At 37.0% G+C, this 19,337-nt stretch overlaps 1 protein-coding gene across 23 annotated transcripts in view; it reads left to right on the plus strand.

The window, feature by feature from the left end:
- The window catches only part of TNRC6C (trinucleotide repeat containing adaptor 6C), a 599,421-nt gene that overhangs the window by 461,556 nt on the left and 118,528 nt on the right, over window positions 1–19,337 (plus strand). For all 23 annotated transcript variants that reach the window (XM_078385974.1, XM_078385967.1, XM_078385970.1 and 20 more), the window contains 2 exons: window positions 11,156–11,252; window positions 17,550–17,571. In XM_078385974.1, the coding sequence (XP_078242100.1) occupies window positions 11,156–11,252; window positions 17,550–17,571 (119 nt within the window). The remainder of the gene's footprint in view (window positions 1–11,155; window positions 11,253–17,549; window positions 17,572–19,337) is intronic.

Below are 19,337 nucleotides of genomic sequence, written 5' to 3' on the forward strand. Positions count from 1 at the left end.
GTCACATGTTTTTGTCTTGTTTTGTTTCTTCAGAGTTTGCAAGATATTTGGATATATGTGTTATAAAAACATTAAATCCAGTTTTCACTTGGCCATGCATCGAGGTGATACATCCCACTTCAGCTTGATACAAGACCTTTCTCGTCAAGCAAGCTTTCCCTTAGTGACAGCCTGCCTGAGTGAGGTTTTTTTTTTTAATTGTTGTGCCTTACTGCTTTGAATGTATTGTTGGTGTTGCTTTTGTTTACGGTTTTCTGGTATACACTTTTTAATATGTGTTTAGTTACAATTTTTTAGCTTTAAATTTTGTCTTTCAATGATGTAAGCTGTCTTGGGTACTTTTTAAGGAGAAAGGCAGGGGAAAATATTTTAAATAAATTTTGTTTCTAATGGTAAGGATAAGGAAGAGGATAGCATATAGCTGAAGAGGGGGATGGCAGAACAAAATTTAAAGAGGCAGAGATGGCAGTGCTGAAAAGAGAGAAAGGAAGATAATGTAAATAGTGACCTCTGGGATAGGAGGTATGTTTTTATCTATTATAGTACCATGTTTCCCCAAAAATAAGACAGGGCCTTATATAAATTTTTGCTCCAAAACGCATTAGGGCTTATTTTCAGGGGATATTTTTTTCATGTACAACAATCTATATTTATTCAAATACAGTCATGTCATCTTCTGGTTGCTGCACAAGGGTGGAGGGCGGGGTTTCACTTAACTAGGGTTCATTTTTGGGGTAGGGCTTATTTTACGAGCATCCTGAAAAATCATACTAGGGCTTATTTTCAGGGAAACAGGGTATTCAAGAAAGAAGAAACCGGGCCTTCTCGGCAGTGGCCCCACGGCTCTGGAATAACCTCCCATCAGTGATCCGTCTGGCTCCCTCGCTGGGTGTTTTTAAGAGTCAATTACAAACTTGGCTCTTTTGGCAGGCCTTCCCTCTTGTCAATACTTGACTTTATTTTTACTGTAATTTTCTGTTTTCCCATCTTGAGCACTACTAAGCATTACTAATTACTATTGTTTAGAATGGTTTTTAATTGTTTTTAACTGTTTTAGCTTATAATGTTTGATGGAACCCGCCCGGAGTAGACTTTGTCTAAAAGGGTGGGATAGAAATCTAATAAATAAAAATAAATAAAATAAAATATTCCTTTTCTGGAGGGATGGCAGTTCTTTGTCTCTCTGCATTTATTCCCCTGTTATATGACTGCAACAGCTATGAAAATAGAAGAAGCAGGGAGAGCTGGCTGAGAGAAGATCATGATTTTATTTTGCTACTGAAGACACACGTGAAAATGAGGAACAAGTAAAGACTCGGAGTATGTGGTAGGCCATTTGTAGCTAATCCATTATTGGTTTATATTTTTTACAACTTCTGCTGATATGGCTGATTTTGGTACTTCACAATTTTCTGTGGGATCTAATGTCTAATTATCAGGGTGGTGATATTTAATTACGATTCTAAGGATATATTTTTAAAACAAAATAGATACTGGTGCATCTCTTGTCCCTGATTTAGGCTTCTGCTGGTGATGTGATATATGTACATCCTGACTGCATATACAATCTGATCTGTCCATTAATTTCAGTACGGGAGGCAATTCTGTACTTGTCCTTGCTGTTGAAATAAATGAGGAGGCCCTTCTGTGCAAAGGAGATCCCTGTGTGTTTTGGAGCTTGCCAGGAGATTCGTGAAACTCAAAGGCCATTCTAAATTTGCTTAGATAATAAAGCTTTTGATCAGTGTTTTCAGATCCAACTTGATACAATGCTGTCACACTGAAAACATATCGATTTTCTTGATTTTCACTCTCTCATTTTTCAGCTTGTATTTGGTTTATTTCCTCCTAAATATCCAAACAAGAGAGAATGTGTAATCCAAAGTAGGTTATTAATTATTGCTTTGTAGTTGTAACGTCTGAAAATAAAACTGAAGATCCTTTAATATTGTACTTTCTTTTTATCAGTATTAGCAGAAGCTACTGTTAGACCAGCTACATAGAGATTCAGTTGTTTTAAGCATATTTAAGTACATGTATTCAGAAGTGTCATTATGTAAATCAGATAGAAGAATTGAGGTCTATTAAAAATGAAAAACATCCCCTTTTGACTTAACTTGTACTATTAAAAGCTTGTTGATGCACTTCTTTATGCATGTCCAAGTCAGTAAGTCCAGCTGAACTCCACAAAACTTTATTTTGAATAAATATTATTGTCAGATTTGTTAAATAAACATAATAGAATGGGTTTTGCTGTGGGAGGCACTTCTGCCTCTTTTAATTGACACATTAATTTAGAAAAATGTTTGTGACACTCTGATTAGCAATGAGAAATTCTAATTAAAGAATACTGTATCCAGATAGACTTTGAAATAACTGGTGTTTTTAAATAAACATATGTATCTGTGGACAAACTACTGTAGTGGATCAGAACTGAAGTGTTTTATCCAGATCTAACAGTATTCCTGTTAAGGTAATTTTAATTTCCGACATAATGAAATAATGATCTTTCAGTTAGTTGACAGTAACAATTTATGGTACAGTGGTGCCTTGACTTACGACCGTCCCGACGTATGACCAATTCGAGTTATGACCCGCTCCGGCAGCAAAATGTTGCTTTGAGTTGCCACCGGAGCTTTGAGTTACAATCAGAAAAATGGTGGGGAAAAAGGCAGGGAATTTAAATTATTAACTGTTAGTCGGTGAAGAGAATGCTTCTTTGTAGCTCTTTTGCCGCAATGGTTAGAGTGTATGCGTCGGAGGAGGCTTGGGACTGCGTGGTGCTACTTTCTGCTTCTGAGTGAATACATAGAGGGTTTTACAGCGTGGGTTTGGGCTGGGGGCGTTATGTTTCTGTGCTGTGATTTATTTTCTTTTTCGGCCCCAGTGTGTTCAGATGGGGCTTGCAGGGTTTTGTTTTGTTTTTTGTTTTTTTCCAGCCGGAATGGATTAATGGGGTTTCAATGCATTCCTATGGGAAATGGTGCTTTGACTTATGACCAGTTCGAGTTATGACCATCTTCTGGAATGGATTAAGTTTGTAAGTCGAGGCACCACTGTAATTTTACCTGACGTTCTGTCAGTTAAGATGTTTCTGGGACATCCTCTAGTGAAGTTAGATGCCGGTGAGAATGTTCTTCCTAGTGGTGGTACCCAAGATGTGGAGATTGTAGAATTGCAGAATTGTAGAGCTGGAAGGGACCCTAGGATTATCTAATGCAGGAATTCACAGTGAACATGGCTAGACAGATGGGCATCCAACTTGTATTTAAATGCTCCAAAAATTAAAGGCCAGAATCTTAAAAGGTATCTGTTCCAGGTTGTACAGCTTAGTAAAGAATTTATTCCTGATGGCATGCATCTAGCAGTATATTACATCTAGAGAAAGTTCATTGATTCACCAAATTTCCGCTGGTTCAATGGGTCTGCTCTAATTGTGATTTACTACCAGATTTCAACCAAAGTTTAGTTGGAATCTCTCTTCTTACCTTTTGAATCAAGTCCTACTATCTGGAGCTTGTTCCAGCTCTACTTGATCGCCTTTCCAATATTTGAAGATGATTATCATATCAATCCTTCAAACTTCTGTACTCCAGGTTAAACTCCAACCTAAGTGCTTTCTCAAGAAATGACTTTGTTGCACTTTGTGCAGTTTTTTACCTGCCAGATAATGTTTGTTCTATTCACATCACCTTTTAATTTTATCTCATTTGCTTGTATTCCATCCTTTGTGAGCTGGAATTAATTCTTTTATCCACTGCTGATTTATGATTGGATTATTTGCTTTTATCTGCTGTCCTAGTGGCTTTTATGGGCCACTTTTATGTTTTTGTACTTTTCTTGTTTGCATTTGTTTTGTTTTTTTAAGCTCTCGGTACTTTGGTGAAAAGGTGGAATAATAAATTCTGATATTTTTAATGGTGGATGTTTACTGGATCCTACAGTCTGGAAGTCTTGAATTCAAATTTCATTCACTGTTATTTAGAAAAGAAAATGGCAAATTTTCAGATATATGCCTACATTCAGTAAGGCTTTGGAAGTATACATAATATCAAAAGAGAATCTTGTGTTCATTGTTTTCATTGCCTTGTATAGAATTGGAGATACCAAGTGAGAGGTTTAAGAAGAAGGACTGTTATAAAATGCTTAGCAGTGCAGATAGAAATGAAGATGAAGAAAAGGTACAGATCAGAATAATGTAGGAGCATCATCAAGAATGCAAAGTGATGGTGGATGAGAATCATTCAGGATGTTGGAGAACTTTAAGAAATCTCAGAACTGTTAGCTGTCCGACCTGAGAATTTGTGCACTCTGAGCACAAATGCAGCAATGAATGAATAAAGCCAGAGAGAGGCAAATTAGTCTCAGGCTTTAGAACCAAGTGTTGCTGAATAATATGATCCTGTCATTGATATGGAGGACTGAATAATATATTTATACTGACTGGCAAAAAATACTGTTGCCTAACTTATGCCTGCAGAAGGTAAGGACATTGCCAACAGGAGGACATTTTCAGTCATTAAAGACTTCCTCCTTCCACCTTACAACTTGTCTGACTTGTGAGTAATATGTTGCATGGAAGCTATGTGAACCATGGACAGAAGGATGAAGTCTTTAATTCAGGGGTTCCTAAACATGGGGCCCCAGATGTTCTTGAACTGAAACTCACAGAAGCCTTCACCACTAGCTGTGCTGGCCAGGATTTCTGGTAGTTGTAGTCTTAAGTGTTCTGGGGATCCAAGAACACTTGGGGATCCAAAGTTGGGAACCACTGCTTTAATTACTGAAAATATACCCCTGCCAATGATTCCATCACCTTTTGCAAACATAGCTTAAGCTACAGGATTTTGGCTTCTATTTGCCTGTATTCTTTTACAATTTAGCTTGACCAAAAGACAGAACCCAAAATAGAAACAGCACAAGTGAGGTTTGCCTGGGTTGTTTTGGTCTTTCTCTTGAGTTACATGGCTATGCTTCAGAACCCTGCTGAGAGGGGACAAAAGCTCCTTCCCCACTCCAGAAACTAGGCATTATAAATAGGTGTGTAGCCACCATTGATAATAACTCCACTGTGAGCTTTTCCTTTTTGCTCTGTTAAGTGAAGGACACTTATTTCTGTAGAGAAGTAGAAGATACTATATATGGGGACTGTGTTGATGTGAGACATCTATGACACAGGGGAGCTTTGTGGTTGGAAGAATAGCACAGATCTTCACTTTCCTTGTCACTCCTAGTTATGTAAGTGCATTTGTATGGGGAAGCCAATATATTTTCCATATTCTTCTTTCTTGGCCACACATAAGGAGAAAACCTTCCCCCTACTTCCATGAATGTATTCTGTGGGTTGAGAGTAATTTGAGTACATCTTATGCTAGATGGAGTTACATGCCCTCTGAAAAAGACGTGCATAGTTTGGGAGTTTTCTTGGATTCTTCTCTAAACCTAGATGCCCAAGTTTCAGCAGTGTTCGGGAATACCTTCAGTCAATCAGTGTGTTGTCAACTGGTCTCCAACTTACACTCTTTGCATAATTAAAACTAACGTGCCAGCTGTGCCCATACCTGGAGAGGTCTGATCTGGCCACGGTGACACGTGGCTTAATTACATCTCGGCTGGATTACTGTACCGTGCTCTATGTGGGACTGTCTATGGAAAGTGTCAGGAAACTTCAGCGAGTTCAAAACACAGCAGCCATATTGTTGCCTTGGGTTCATTCCAGGGATCACATAACCTTTCTGTTATAGCAGCTCCACTGGCTGCTGATCCATTTCCAAGCTGAATTCAAAGTACTGGTTCTAACCTATGAAGTCCTAAAGTGCTTGGGTTGTCCCAGTGTGAAATAAATAAATAAATGAAACACTAAAAATACAGTGGTGCCTCGACTTACGACCATAATCCATTCCAGAAGAGGGATGTAACTCAAAATGGTCGTAAGTCAAAGCACCATTTCCCATAGGAATGCATTGAAATGCAATTAATCTGTTCCAGCCAAAGGAAAAAATTCAACCCCCCCCCCCAAATCACTGCAAGACACATTGGAAACGCGATTCATCCCTTCTGGCCAAAGGGGGGGAAAAGCAATCAAGCGTGCAAGACCCATTAGAAATGCACAGAAAACAAGCGGAGCACATTGGAAATGCACAGAGAACAAAGGGGGCAGGTTGGAAATGCAAAGAAAACAAAGGAAAAAGCAAGGGAAGCATGCAGGACCCATAGGAAATGGGAAAAAAACTCAAAAAGCAACCAAACCCCCCAAGACCCATTGAAAATGGTGGGGACCCAAAAAACTTTTCATAACATGTTTACTGGTTTACTGCCAAGGTATTATGGGATTCCTATCACATCTCAAAATACTACTGCACAGTGTGTCTCCCCTGGAAATTTAAGCTGATTGACAATAAAGAGATATGTGCCTCACAGTGCATGATGTCCTACAGCTAGTACACTGGTTATTCCTACTAATAGAGAGGTCCTAAGATGATGTGTCCTGATGGGATCTGTAATGCACCTTTTTTCAGCAAGGTCCAAAGTGTATTACTGAGCTTCTGCATCTTAATAGTGCCATTTACTAAACTCTGATGTGCCTGCTTTAGCACCGTTTCTTCTGTCCTTCAGTTGATCCCCCAGTGGCCAGAGAAGAGGCTCAGTAAATGTCAAAATATTTTTAGTAATGTTGCTTATTACTGATCTGACATCCTTCTAACTGAAGATGTTTATCATTAGGGTGTATATTACTGTTAAGATCAAATGTAGTCTTCTTAATGGCAGGAAAGCAGTAGTAAAAGTAAAAAGTAGTGTCCATGCCATTGCAGCCAGGGTATAGTGTTTGCAAAGGTACCTTGCATTCATATGTGATCTCCTAAACATGCATAGGAATAACATTTAATCAGTATCACAGCTGCATGGAGCTCTATCTCGACAGCTGAAAGGTCTGAAATGCAAAAGGAATGTCTGAATTACCTCTTATTGGATCAATTCCAATTTTACTAGTTTACTTTTAGTATTTTGGGCAACGTCACATTTCTCTTTTCAGAGATGGTATAGTCACACTTTGAAGAATTTATCTGTACTAGACATTTACAGTGGGAAGGACCTCAACTGTGGATAGCTTTGACTACAATTCTATACAGTGGACCCTTGACTTACAGGCGGCTTGACTTACAGACTTTTTGAGTTACATCTTCTCTGGCCGCAAAATTTAGGTTTGACTTGCAGACTGAGATTTGACTTACAGACCAGAAAAAAACCAAAATGGAACAAAAACAGCCTGTTGCGGGATTAATCGGTTTTCAATGCACTGTAGGTCAATGGAGACTTGACTTACAGACTTTTTGACTTCAGAACCGCCTTCCAATACGGATTAAGTTCTCAAGTCAAGACCCCACTGTATCCATTTACCTGGGAGTAAGCCCTGTTGAACTTATTTCAGAATAGAGTTTATTCCTCAATAGTCATAAGTAGGGCTTCCTTGTTTACAGCTGGTGTGCAGTAGTAATAACAATTGATGTGGACCAGAAATTGTGTTTGTGCTGAGCAACTTCTTGAAGAAAGCGCATATTATCACACTGATCAGAATCCAGTTGGATTATTACACTAATGTTAGTTTTAGTCCCTTGGCTTGGATTTCAGTAGTGAATGGTTTCTAATTAAGAGGTTGGTGGTTGCATTTGTTGTTGTGCACAAAATGATGTGAACAGCCAGTGAAACCTTAAATTCAAAAGCTGTGGTGGCTATCCTAGGTTTGTCCTTGGTTTATAGTTGATAGACATTAGCAAAGTACATTTAAGCTTGTTGTTGTGCAAATGTTTATGAGGTAACTTTGCATGTTTACATTATGATGTGTTACAGGTGTAAACATCTTCAAAAATATTTCCCAGGATCACTTTGGGATCACCTTGAGCCTGACAATTGCACTTTTTGGTCTGTCAGAATTTGGCAGGTTTTTAAAAGGTTATTCAGACTTCATGGTTTTCACTAGTCACACCTGACTAGCACATGTGAACCAGTTCATAAAGAAGTACAGATTGGTGAGGGCATTTCCACAGAGTAGATATATTTTTCCCCATCTGTCTGTACAAGTGTGGGGAGTGAAAGCAAAGCATGCTGCTTATATATTCGCCCACAATACTGGGTGGTTTACACTTTAACTCCTACACATACCCCCCCCACACACACACACACCAATCGAACTGGATACTTATTTTACTGATCTTGGAAGGATAAAGGGCTGAGTCACCCTTGAGCCAGCCACCTGAGTACTCTCACTAGAAAAGCTATTTGTTGAGAGGCTCAAATTTGAGTTACGTAAGACATTTGTGTTGTGCCACTAATGTGGAGGGAAATCAAGCTGGTGATGGTGATGTTGCCCCCTATGTTGACACTTGCTAGGATGTCTACAGTTCATTAAAATCTAGGTTTTATTTTGTATATACAAATCTCGCTAGCTTTCTGTAGCTATTAGCAGAATCTCCCTTCAACACTTCTGTCATATTCTCCTTGTCACCCTAACCCCTCCTGTCAAAAGTGATGTTCGCCTTCTATCTGTTTTATTGATACCCTTATAGACAATTCCCATTCTATGCTGCAGCAGGCATTAGACAGCTTATGTTATCATCCTGCATCTTATTTCCCATCACCACCAGGTTACCACTCCCCTTTATTTATTTATAACATAAAATCTTCTCAGACCATGTGAAAGTTAAAAATGTTGATTTGGAAAGCCTGTCTTAATTTGTTGCATATGTCTTCTTTATAACTTACTGATTTATTGGTCAAATTAGTGTAAATCATAGTACGGCAGGTCTATTGAATCAATAGGAATTTAGTGAGTCAGCTCCTTCAGAAGTTCCATTGATTCAAATGTGCCTGCTCTAATTGTGACTTATTGTGGCAAAGAAAATCGCAAGTGGAGTAGACCCATTTGAATCAGTGGAACTTATGCAGGAGTTGACTCACCAAATCCCTATTGATTCAACGTGGCTATTCTATTGTAATTTACTATACTAAGCAACAGGATTTTGTCCAGTTTTGGAAACATATTTTTAGGAGGAAAGAGTAAAGTTATATTCACAGTTTGAGAGACAAAGTCTTACATTCAGATCTTGAGTTGGCAACATGTCTCAAAAGACCTTTTGAACCTTTTCTTTATAAAAAAATTATCTGTCTTCAGATTTCAGTTCTCACCTGACCAAGAACCTGTCCTTTTCCTCAAGCTTGCCGCAACCCCTGTGTCAAATTAATATTTGTAATAATCATATAACGGACAAGCTCAAGTTCACATAGCAATCTGCATTCTTATCACAGGGACCTACACTGTGGGCTGCCCCAATACTTCACTTCCTTCTTCTTTGTCATCCATTAGTACACTGTACCACTTCTGTGGTATCGGTACACCATAATATGAAGTACGGTATTTCCTCAGTAAAACGGGAAAAAATGGCAGCTTCACAGGAAGGTGAAGTTCTCAAGGCCTTTAACTGTAATCATTAAAGGCAGTAAAGAAAACTACATTTTGCACTTCTCTTTGTATCCTTGTAAATAGAAGCAGTTGATGTTTCCTGACAAGACACAGGTTAAAAAAAAGAGACTTCTCAAAATTTGTAACTACATAAACCCCTCACCAAGATTTCTTTCCCACAGTTCATATAAAACTTGACCACAATCAACTAGTATATGCCATTCCAGATTTCAGTATGAAATTGAAATTGTTCCGTGTTTTCTATCTGTTGTCCAAATGTGTCCTTTAAAAAGCTCCACACTGATGTTATACTTCATTGTGAATTTTTAATTGAGTCTTCAACAAATTTGTCGTTTAAGAAATTTCTAGCAGAGTGCATCGCTGCTGGCTGCACAAGGACATCATTCACAGTTCATTGATCTTGCTTGCACAGAGCTGGGGTGTAAGGTCAAAAAATTTAACTGCTATCACAACAGGTCAGGATTGTGTACTCTAGGTATCTGACACTGGGTGAAACTGACAGAAGAGTGACAGACTTCCTGCCTGCTTTCTCAAATTTGTCAATTTACAAACTATAGCAAAGTGCCCATGAGGGAGATTACTGTTGTTACCAGTTGGGGAATGAGCTGTAACTGTGTCTATTGAAAAACAGAACAGTGGTATACTGTAGGACATCTGAGTTCTTAGCATACTTAACACAGTGAGTTTGTTACACAGACCGGTTAAGACAAAATGCTTGAATTTAAATTAAATGGTTTGTAAACTGTTAATTAGGTTACCTATGTATATCATTTCTGAATTATTTTCTCAAAATAAAGGGGTATATCCAGCCTTTCAGCTGCCTGTTCCTTTTTCTTCTGAAGCCCCCATGTCCCCCTACTCTGAAATCTGCTCTGAAGGATTTCCCAGTTGAAAAAAGATTGGTGGAATCTTTGGGGTGAGAACCCATTTCTTTACTGAACACAACTCATCTACTGTTGTATGCCACTCATACAGATGTTTTTTCATCTGTAATGGTACACCCTGAAACAAAAAAACCGTAGCATGTGAATTCAAATGTCAGATAAGAACCAACCTTCAACTGTTTTTAAAATGTAAAATAAAACTTAAGCAAAAGTATGCCGGTTACTTTTCAGAAAGAAATTTTTCAGTCCAACCAGTGTGGACACCAACTATTTATTGGAACCATAACGACTAGTTGTGATTTTTTGCTAACCTGTCTGGTATTAACTCCTATCCTTGGGCCAATTTTTCATGTATTTTGGGAGGTTATCTGTATTATGGATTTTCTGAGAATTTTGCTTGAGATTATGCATGGTAAATTGAAAATCTGATTTTGGGAAGGCTTGAATCTGTGTGTTTGAGCTTTGTTTTTCTCAAGTCATAAATTGACAAACTGCAGGTAAAGGGTATTGAGAGCAAATTAAGATCTACATAACATGTAAGAAAAGCAGTTTGTACAAGTTAGGTGTTTTGAGTATATTGGGATCATTAATTAATCCCAGTAGTGCTGACTGCAGCAGTAAAGATTTATGGATTGTTTTTTTTAAAACATTTGTTGTAATGTAATTTTTAAACATTTGTTGTAATGTAAGTTACCTTTAAATACTAGCAGTTTTGTATACTATTCAGGCTGCTTCAGAGCTTATTGTGGAATAACCTTCTCTAAAATAGTTTCTACTCTCCTCTTTTAAACAGGGAGAAAGAACAAACACAAGAAGAGGAACATTTGATGGAAGAAAAGAAAAAGAAAAAGCAGGAAGAAAAGAAAAAGAAGGAAGGTGCTCAGAAAAAGGTTTGTCAAACATCTCACAGGAGTGATACAACTAAAATTTTAAAATGATCCATTTCACCACTGTAATTTGGGGGGATTATATTTCTTTGGTGTTATAAACAGTCACATGGAATGTCACTAATGTTTTGCAAAAGTTACTAAACATTACTTTAGTTCATATTTCTTATGACAGGCATATTTGTTTGCCTTATATATTTCTTGGCCTTAAAATTGTTTTTACTATAACCTCATTTAAGGTATATTGTGAATTGCACTTAAGATTATCATCTAGAGCAGTGGTCGCCAACCTGAGTTGTGGACCAGTTGGGGGGGGTTGGAGTCCATTCGCAGGGGGATGGGGCATCCCCTGCACTTGCAGGAGGGTGGAGCGCGCTTGCGCTCATGCGTGAATGGATGGAACGCACCTGTGAAGGGGCGGAGTGAATTTGGGGTCGGCAGGGTGAGCTCATGCGCATGCGTGAATGGGTGGTGCACCCATGTGTGCGGGTGGTGGGCCATGTGTGCAGGTGGGGTAGGTGGGGGGAGTACCTGCGAGGGGCAGGAGATCTGTCTCCGCGACCTGGTCCTGCCATGGCCACGGACTGGCACCGGGCCACGGACCAGGGGTTGGGGATCCCTGATCTAGAGTACTCCAAGATGAAGGCAGTATTTGGAGAATTCAAGAAGGGCCTGAAAACTTCAAGATCATAAATTTAGAGAACAAATTTCTGACCCCTGAGCCTTGCACAGCGTTTTCCAGTTTTGTAAAATTATCCTATTGGTAGTTAGGATGCAAAATTAAAAAAAACAAAGAAAAATAACACTCTGTATAGATAGTTCCATGAATGTAAGTGACCTTTGAAGCTCAAAAGTACCCCTCCCCCATTTTCAGAAGGAGCTTGCTGTGATAGTAATTTCTGCGTATGCCAACATTTTTGCTGAAGAAAGCATAAATCTATTAGATGTCAGTATGATAAATACTAAATGCAACTTAAAAGCGCAACAGAATATGACAAAAACAACACAGCAGTTTAGAACACCAGCAGAATATGATAAAATTTGGCACCCACAGAATCCTGCACAAATGAAATTGACGTTACTGCCAACATGAAGATAAGACAATCAGAGGGTCTAGCGAACTTTTCAAAACATGGGTGCTAAAATTTGTATTGAGTATGTCCAAACACTTTGGTGTAGCGGAAGTAGTTTTTGTTTTGGTTCCTGGCCATTTTAAAACCTACTATTTCACCACGGAAATATCTACTATTTTTCGTTTGAAGCATAGCAAAATTTTGTAAAGTTCTGTCGCTGTCATTTACAAACAACTTTCAGGAGCTTAGTTACATTTAAGATAGCTTCAGATCCATTGACTTCAGCAGAATGCAGATGGTTTGCAAATGTGTTGCTTTAAGTTAGTTGTAGGTGGTCCTTAACATCTATTTTGATCAGTATATTGCATTATTCAAGGTAATTAATTTACACCAGAAGCTATTATTATTGCTAGATTTCTGTAATTGTTTAATGGTTTGTAAAATGAGTGCTAAGAGTTCTCTATAAATATACTGAAGTTATGGGTGGTTTTCAGATTTCAAAATGTAGCAGTATTTATTTTGTACCTGTACTTCAATTTGTATACACATGTTCTGTCATTTTAAAGAATCTGTCTGTTATAAGATATGTGCACCACAGTCTTTTCAGAGTATTTTGTACACTCATTTCTCGAGGAATCATCTGCAATTTGCTCTAAAATCTAGCAAAGTAGAGCTGGGTAGATTCTTTCATACATGTTTGGTGTGTTTTTTACTTGTATGGAAGACAATAATTATCCTTTCTCTTCTACATAGAGAGTATCAAGAGTTTAAATGAACAGCCTTCTAGAAGGAAAGTTCCTGGAAACTGCAGTTTAATAGTGAAATATACTGCAGATCCCAGATCCATGCTAATCTTGAACAAATCTGGGGTGCAGTCACACTTGGAATACTGTATACTGGTTGTTCCATCAGAAAAAGGATAATTGTGGAGTTGAAAAAGATGCAGAAAAGGCCAGCCAAAATAAATGGATCAGCTGCCTTGTAAGGAGTAACAACACTATAGGTGGACTATGCTTGGTAAAATAGTGAGGATGTAGGGGTGGGCAAAGAAAATGGGGAAGACATATAAAATTAATAATGCTGTAGAAAAAAATGACAGAAGTTTTCTTCCTTCATGCATAATGGTAAAACATGGGCTCATCTATTGAAGCTTAAAGCTGAGGAATGTAGGGCAGTGAAAAAGAAGTACTTCTTCACATAGTGCATGATTTAAGTATAGAATTTGCTGCTGTGACATACTGTGGTGATGGCTTTGAAAAGGGATTGGACAGAATCATGGAAATGAAAGTTATCAATGACCTCTGGTCACAGCGACTATATATTACTTCTGATATCTTGGATTGTGTACTTGTGGAATAGCAGTTGCTGAGGAATCTGAGCAAGAAGGTTTTGTTGAACTCACATTCTTATCTTGCTGGCTACTGTGTGAATAAAATACCTGAAGGACCTGGATACCTGAAGGACCGCCTCCTTCCATATGAACCTACCTGGCAGTTAAGATCTAGCCAGGGGGCCCTTTTGAAAGAGCCCTCCCTCAAGGAGGTGAGAGGGACGGCTTGTAGACAAAGGGCCTTTTCGGCAGCTGCCCCCAGACTATGGAATGCCCTCCCGACTGAGATTCGTCTGGTGCCGATGCTGAAGACATTTTGGCACCAGGTCAAAACCTTCCTATTCCAGAAAGTTTTTAATTGAAATAAAAAACTGTGGGTCCGGATGGCAGTTTTTAGAACATATATTTCAATTGTATTTTACAGTAATTGTTTTATCTTTTTTTAAAAATTGTATTTTAATTGTTGTAAGCCACCCAGAGACCTTTGGATAGTGTGGGCGGCATACAAGTTAAAATAAAATAAAATAAAAATGTTGGGCTTCGGTGTAATCCAGGATGGTATTGTGCCCCAGGTCACACTTTGTTTAAATGTATTTGTATAAAACTGTAACAGTATGTATGCTTCAGATAGTTGCAGATACATGTAGTTAGTAGATATACACATGTATATGAGTGGCATACAACAATATTAAAACTTTTAAAACATTAAAGCCATTAAAAGTAGGCAATATTTGTCTCCAGAAACTTTGTACCTTTTCACATTCCCACCACATATGAAAGTATGTACCAACTTCTTTCTCACATTTCCAGCAGACATTCGGATGACAGGTGTTGATTTTGTTTAATTTTACTGGTGTTAAATACCATCTTAAACTAAGTTTAAAAAAATTTTCCTTTATTCTTACTGACATCAATCTTAAAATCCTCATTTTCCATATCCTCCTCCATTCTTCTTCATTTATTCTTTTCCCAATATCTTGTTCCCACACCAATTTCAATCCTTCTTTCTCACTTTCTTCTTCCTCTAAATTAAGAAGTGAATAAATTTTACTCACTGTACCTTTTACTGAGTCAGTCATCTGAATGTCCTCATATGAGAATAAAAATTGCTCAAATTTTGTGTGTTCTCTACCTTTATTATATTTATTTGCCCATTCCTTAGTCCATCTTTCCAGTTGTACATAGTTCAACCATGAAATAGTCTTGTTTTGAAATACTTGTTTCATTTGATCTATCGATCTCATTTTATACAGCCAATCTTTCAGTCTAATCACTTTTTCTTCTTTAAATAAATCCATATACACCTTCATATTGGTAGGAAAATCTTCTATTTCTGCCACTAATCTAAATGGAGAGTATGATGAACATAAATTCTTTTTATACTTATACCATATATTTAACAGTGTCTTTAAAAAAGGATTATTAACTTGACTTATTTTGTCTTTCTTACCTTTAGCAAATAAATATTTTTCTATATTTCCTTGTAATTCTGATGATTCCATTTCCCACCAAATTAACCTTTCCGGATTATATATAATTTCACCAATAAACCTCAGTTGGTTAGCTAAATAATAGTTTCTTATATTTGGTAAACCTATACCACCTTTTTTTGTTGTTTTATACCAATACTTTTTATTTATTCTAGATTTCTTCCCTCCATTACAATATTTGTTAACTATTCCTTGCCAATATTTCAACTCATCCTCTGTTAACTGCATTGGTAACATTCTGAATAGAAAATTAATTTTTGGTAAAATTTTCATTTTTACCAATGCAATCTTTCCAAACCAAGATAATTTGAACTTATCATATTCTTGTAGTTTCTTATTAATTACTTCCTTTAGTTTGTTATAATTATAATCCTTTATCTTTTGAATATTTTTCGCTAAATCTATTCCTAAGTATTTAATTGTTTTACATATTTTAAAATCATGTTTTTCAGTAAACTTTTCTTGTTCTATTCTACTATAATTAAACAACATTAAGTCAGATTTTTGCCAGTTTATGTTTAATCCGGTTGTTTTTCCAAATTTTTCTAAGTGTGTTTTAATTTTATCTATACATTCTAACGGGTTTTTCACTGTCAATAAGGAATCATCCGCAAATAAATTAATCTTTATCTTCATTTCTCCTATACCTTCAATTAAATCATCGTTCCTAATTACATTTGCCAACATTTCAATAACCAGGCAAAACAGAACTGGAGAGAGAGGACAACCTTGCCTAGTACCTCGGCCAAGAGCTATTTGGTCTGTCATCCCATCATTAACTATTGCTACAGAGGTATTCTCTAAATATAATTGATCTATTATCCCCCTAAACTTTTTTCCAAAACCCCAACCCTTTAACAAAGTCTTTAACGTTGGCCATTCCACACAATCAAATGCTTTAAATATATCTAATGATAAAATGCCAGCCTTCAGTTTATTTTTTTCTATATTATGTATAGTATTCAAGACCCTCCTTGTTAAGTTTTCCATTTGCCTACCTTTCAAGAAACCATTCTGATCCTCTTTGATATATTTTATAATAAATTTATTAATTCTATTTGCAAGTATTGCTGTAAATATCTTTGCATCCTGATTTAGTAAAGAAATAGGCCTATATGAACTTGGGTCTGTTAGATCTTTATTAGGTTTTGGGATAAGAGTTATCAATGAATGTTTCCATGAATCTGGTATCCTCTCTCCTTCCAAGATTTCATTATAAAGCATTTTTAATTTAGGGAGACAAATTTTTAAAGAATTAAGTTGTATCTGTGGAAAAGATATAGAATGTAAGGCTGAGATTGCTTTGTTATCAATATATGAGAATGTGGAATATGACAAAATGATTAAAGAATTGATAACTAATTTAATAACAGCAGCTAGATTGATTATTGCTAGACAGTGGAAATTAAAGACTGAATTACAAATTGAAGAATGGTATAAAGAAATATGGAATATAGCATTAAATGATAAATTAACTTGTAATTTAAAGATGAAGAAAGGAGAGTTGAAAAAGAATAATTTTTATGTAATATGGGGCAAATTTTTGGAATATGTGTTAATAAGGGGAAAAGGGAGAGCTCCAAATCAAGAATCTATGCAGTTCTGGAGAGGAGGACAATAGAAGAAGAAGAATGAGAAGAAGAAGAAAAAGAAGAATATGGCAAGAGGTCCCGTATATGGTGGTGGGGAACACTGTTATTGTGTTGTAAGTGTATATGTTTTATGTATATGATTTTTTTGTTATAGTTATAAATAAATAAAAAATATATTAAAAAAAAGTAGGCAATATTATAATACCCTATATCGAAAACAGTCATTAAAAATTAATATTAATAAATCCTGCTGCTCATATGGCCAGCTAAAGAATACTATTTAATTAAAATGCTGGCTAAACAGAAAGGTATTTGCCTGGTGTTGAAAAGCCAAAAGTGTTGGAGCTAGGCAGATCTCTATAGGGAGGGTGTTCTAAAGTTGGGGGGCAACAGCCGAGAAGGCCCTATTTCAGCATTCCATCCCCCTCACTTCTTTCAAGGATGCCACCTTCAGAAGAGCCTCCTGGCCTGATCTTAGAGGATGGGCAGGGTCGTATGGAAGAAGGCAGTCCTTTAGGTCGCTGGTTCTTAACCTTGGGTTACTCGGGAGTTTTGGACTGCAACTCCCAGAAGCCTTCACCACCAGCTACGTATGTAAAAATATTTTGCTACGTATAATATGCTATGGATCACCACAATATTTTCACTCTACCTGCAAAATGATAGTAGCTGCTCCAAACTTTTCAAACTATTGGCCAGGTGGCTGTATTTTTTACATGACATGCTTGATTACTAGGGCTGCAAGTTTCTTTTAATAATTGTTCTGGCTAAAAAAAAATCCTGCTAATTGCTATCTTTTTGTTTTTATTTTTCAGGCTGCTGAACAAAAAACCAAAGGTAAATGAATGTTTTATTTTTTATAATGTGCTTAATTCTTACATTGCTTGAACATAGTTGTTTCCTTGTAGAATATAGTTCTATTTGTCTCAGGAAAATGTTTTGTGGAACCTGCACATTATACACATTCTTAAGTGGGATAACTAATCTTTGGACAATTGTGGCATTCATGTTAACTAAGCTCACAGACAGAGATTTAATTCTCAGCATCATAAGCATACTTTAAATCCATCCTCTTTGCTTCTGTAGTTTCAGATAACCATAAATTCCCCTTAAAGAAATGGTTCTTTTTCTTTATCTCTGTAATTGGAATGAATGTTATGGAGGTCAAAATAATTTACGGATTCTAGCTGAAAAATCTATCTGCTTTATGATTACATAAAGTTTGATTTGAGTCCAGAATGGAAGTACAACATGATGGATTCCTCAGCTTTCAGTTTTCTAGCTCTGCTTCCCTTTTCCTAATTATATTTGACTGAAAAGATTTTTGGTAAGAAGTTAAAACCATCAAGAGAGCTCATCTTCTAGTTTACCAGCCTCAAACAACTCTGTGTCTTTGATTCTTGCTTCTTCTTAAATATATGTTATTTTTTCCAACTGGGTCCCTCATGCAGTTTTTTTCTCCTCCATTTTTTGAACAAAATAAAACAAAATGTAACTGTTTTGAAAGAAAGCTGAGCTGCATATCCTGTTAGTTATAGGTGGGTGTGAAATAAATCAGCAGTTGCATACATTTTTTCTTGCCGTTTCAGGAAGGAGAGATTACTTAAACAGAAAAACAGTTTTCCTGTATGTGGGTGTATGTGGTGTGGTGCCAGATGAGTATTACACAGGGCCCTCATATGGTTAAATGTTTTCATTCATGCATAGAATGCACAAACTGTACAGAATGAATACATGTACCATCTTGCAAGAGAAGGTGCTTTAAAAAATTCTGTTTTCTGATGTCCTCGTCGCTGTGCAGAAGTTCAGACTTCTTCAAGAAAAAGATTGTTTCTGCACAGATAAAAGAACATAACAATTATCTTGTGAATGAGATTAATCATCTGTAAAATTCAATATTCCACCTCCATCAGTGGCCAGACAAATGATGTCAGAAAGCTTGCAAAGAAGCCATGATGATGATGGCTTTCTTGGATGTTTGTCCCTAATATCTGGTAATCCCAAGAATACTAGCTCTCATATGAAGATTCCATTTTTAGTGATGACATCCAACTACTTTGTCTGTTCACTCTTCTGCTTTTCTTCCCAGACTCCTCTGATCACATTTCTCGTTCTGAAATATTCTCTCTGAGGTGGGATGGGTAGAACTGAATACAGTGTTCAGAATGTAAGCATTATTTATATAGTAGAGTTGTGGTACTTACTGTTTTGCTTTAAATCATCTTACAAGACATCTGCACTTCCTCCAAACAGCCAGCTGTGGTATTGAGTGACAATAAGATTGTGGCCAAAACGAAGTCACTGAGAATTAAGGAGAATGTATTGGCGTGCATCATGAAAAACTGCAGAAGTGAAAAACGAAAGCCCAAAATTTAAATGGGCAGCCCTGCCCTCCAGCAGCAAAGTAGAAGCTGAGCAGGCTGTGTGGCCACAGAAAGCTTTGTGTCTGTTACAGGGAACGAATGAAGTATCCTGACGGAGGAATGGAGTTTGTGGAGACCCTCAACGTGAACATGCTATATTACAGTTTTTGTTTCTTCTCTCTAATAAACTAACACCCTCCAGCAATGGCTTTCTAACCCAAATGGCACCATTATCAAGTA

This window comes from Pogona vitticeps, chromosome 2, assembly GCF_051106095.1.
Source record: "Pogona vitticeps strain Pit_001003342236 chromosome 2, PviZW2.1, whole genome shotgun sequence".
Lineage (NCBI taxonomy): Eukaryota > Metazoa > Chordata > Lepidosauria > Squamata > Agamidae > Pogona > Pogona vitticeps.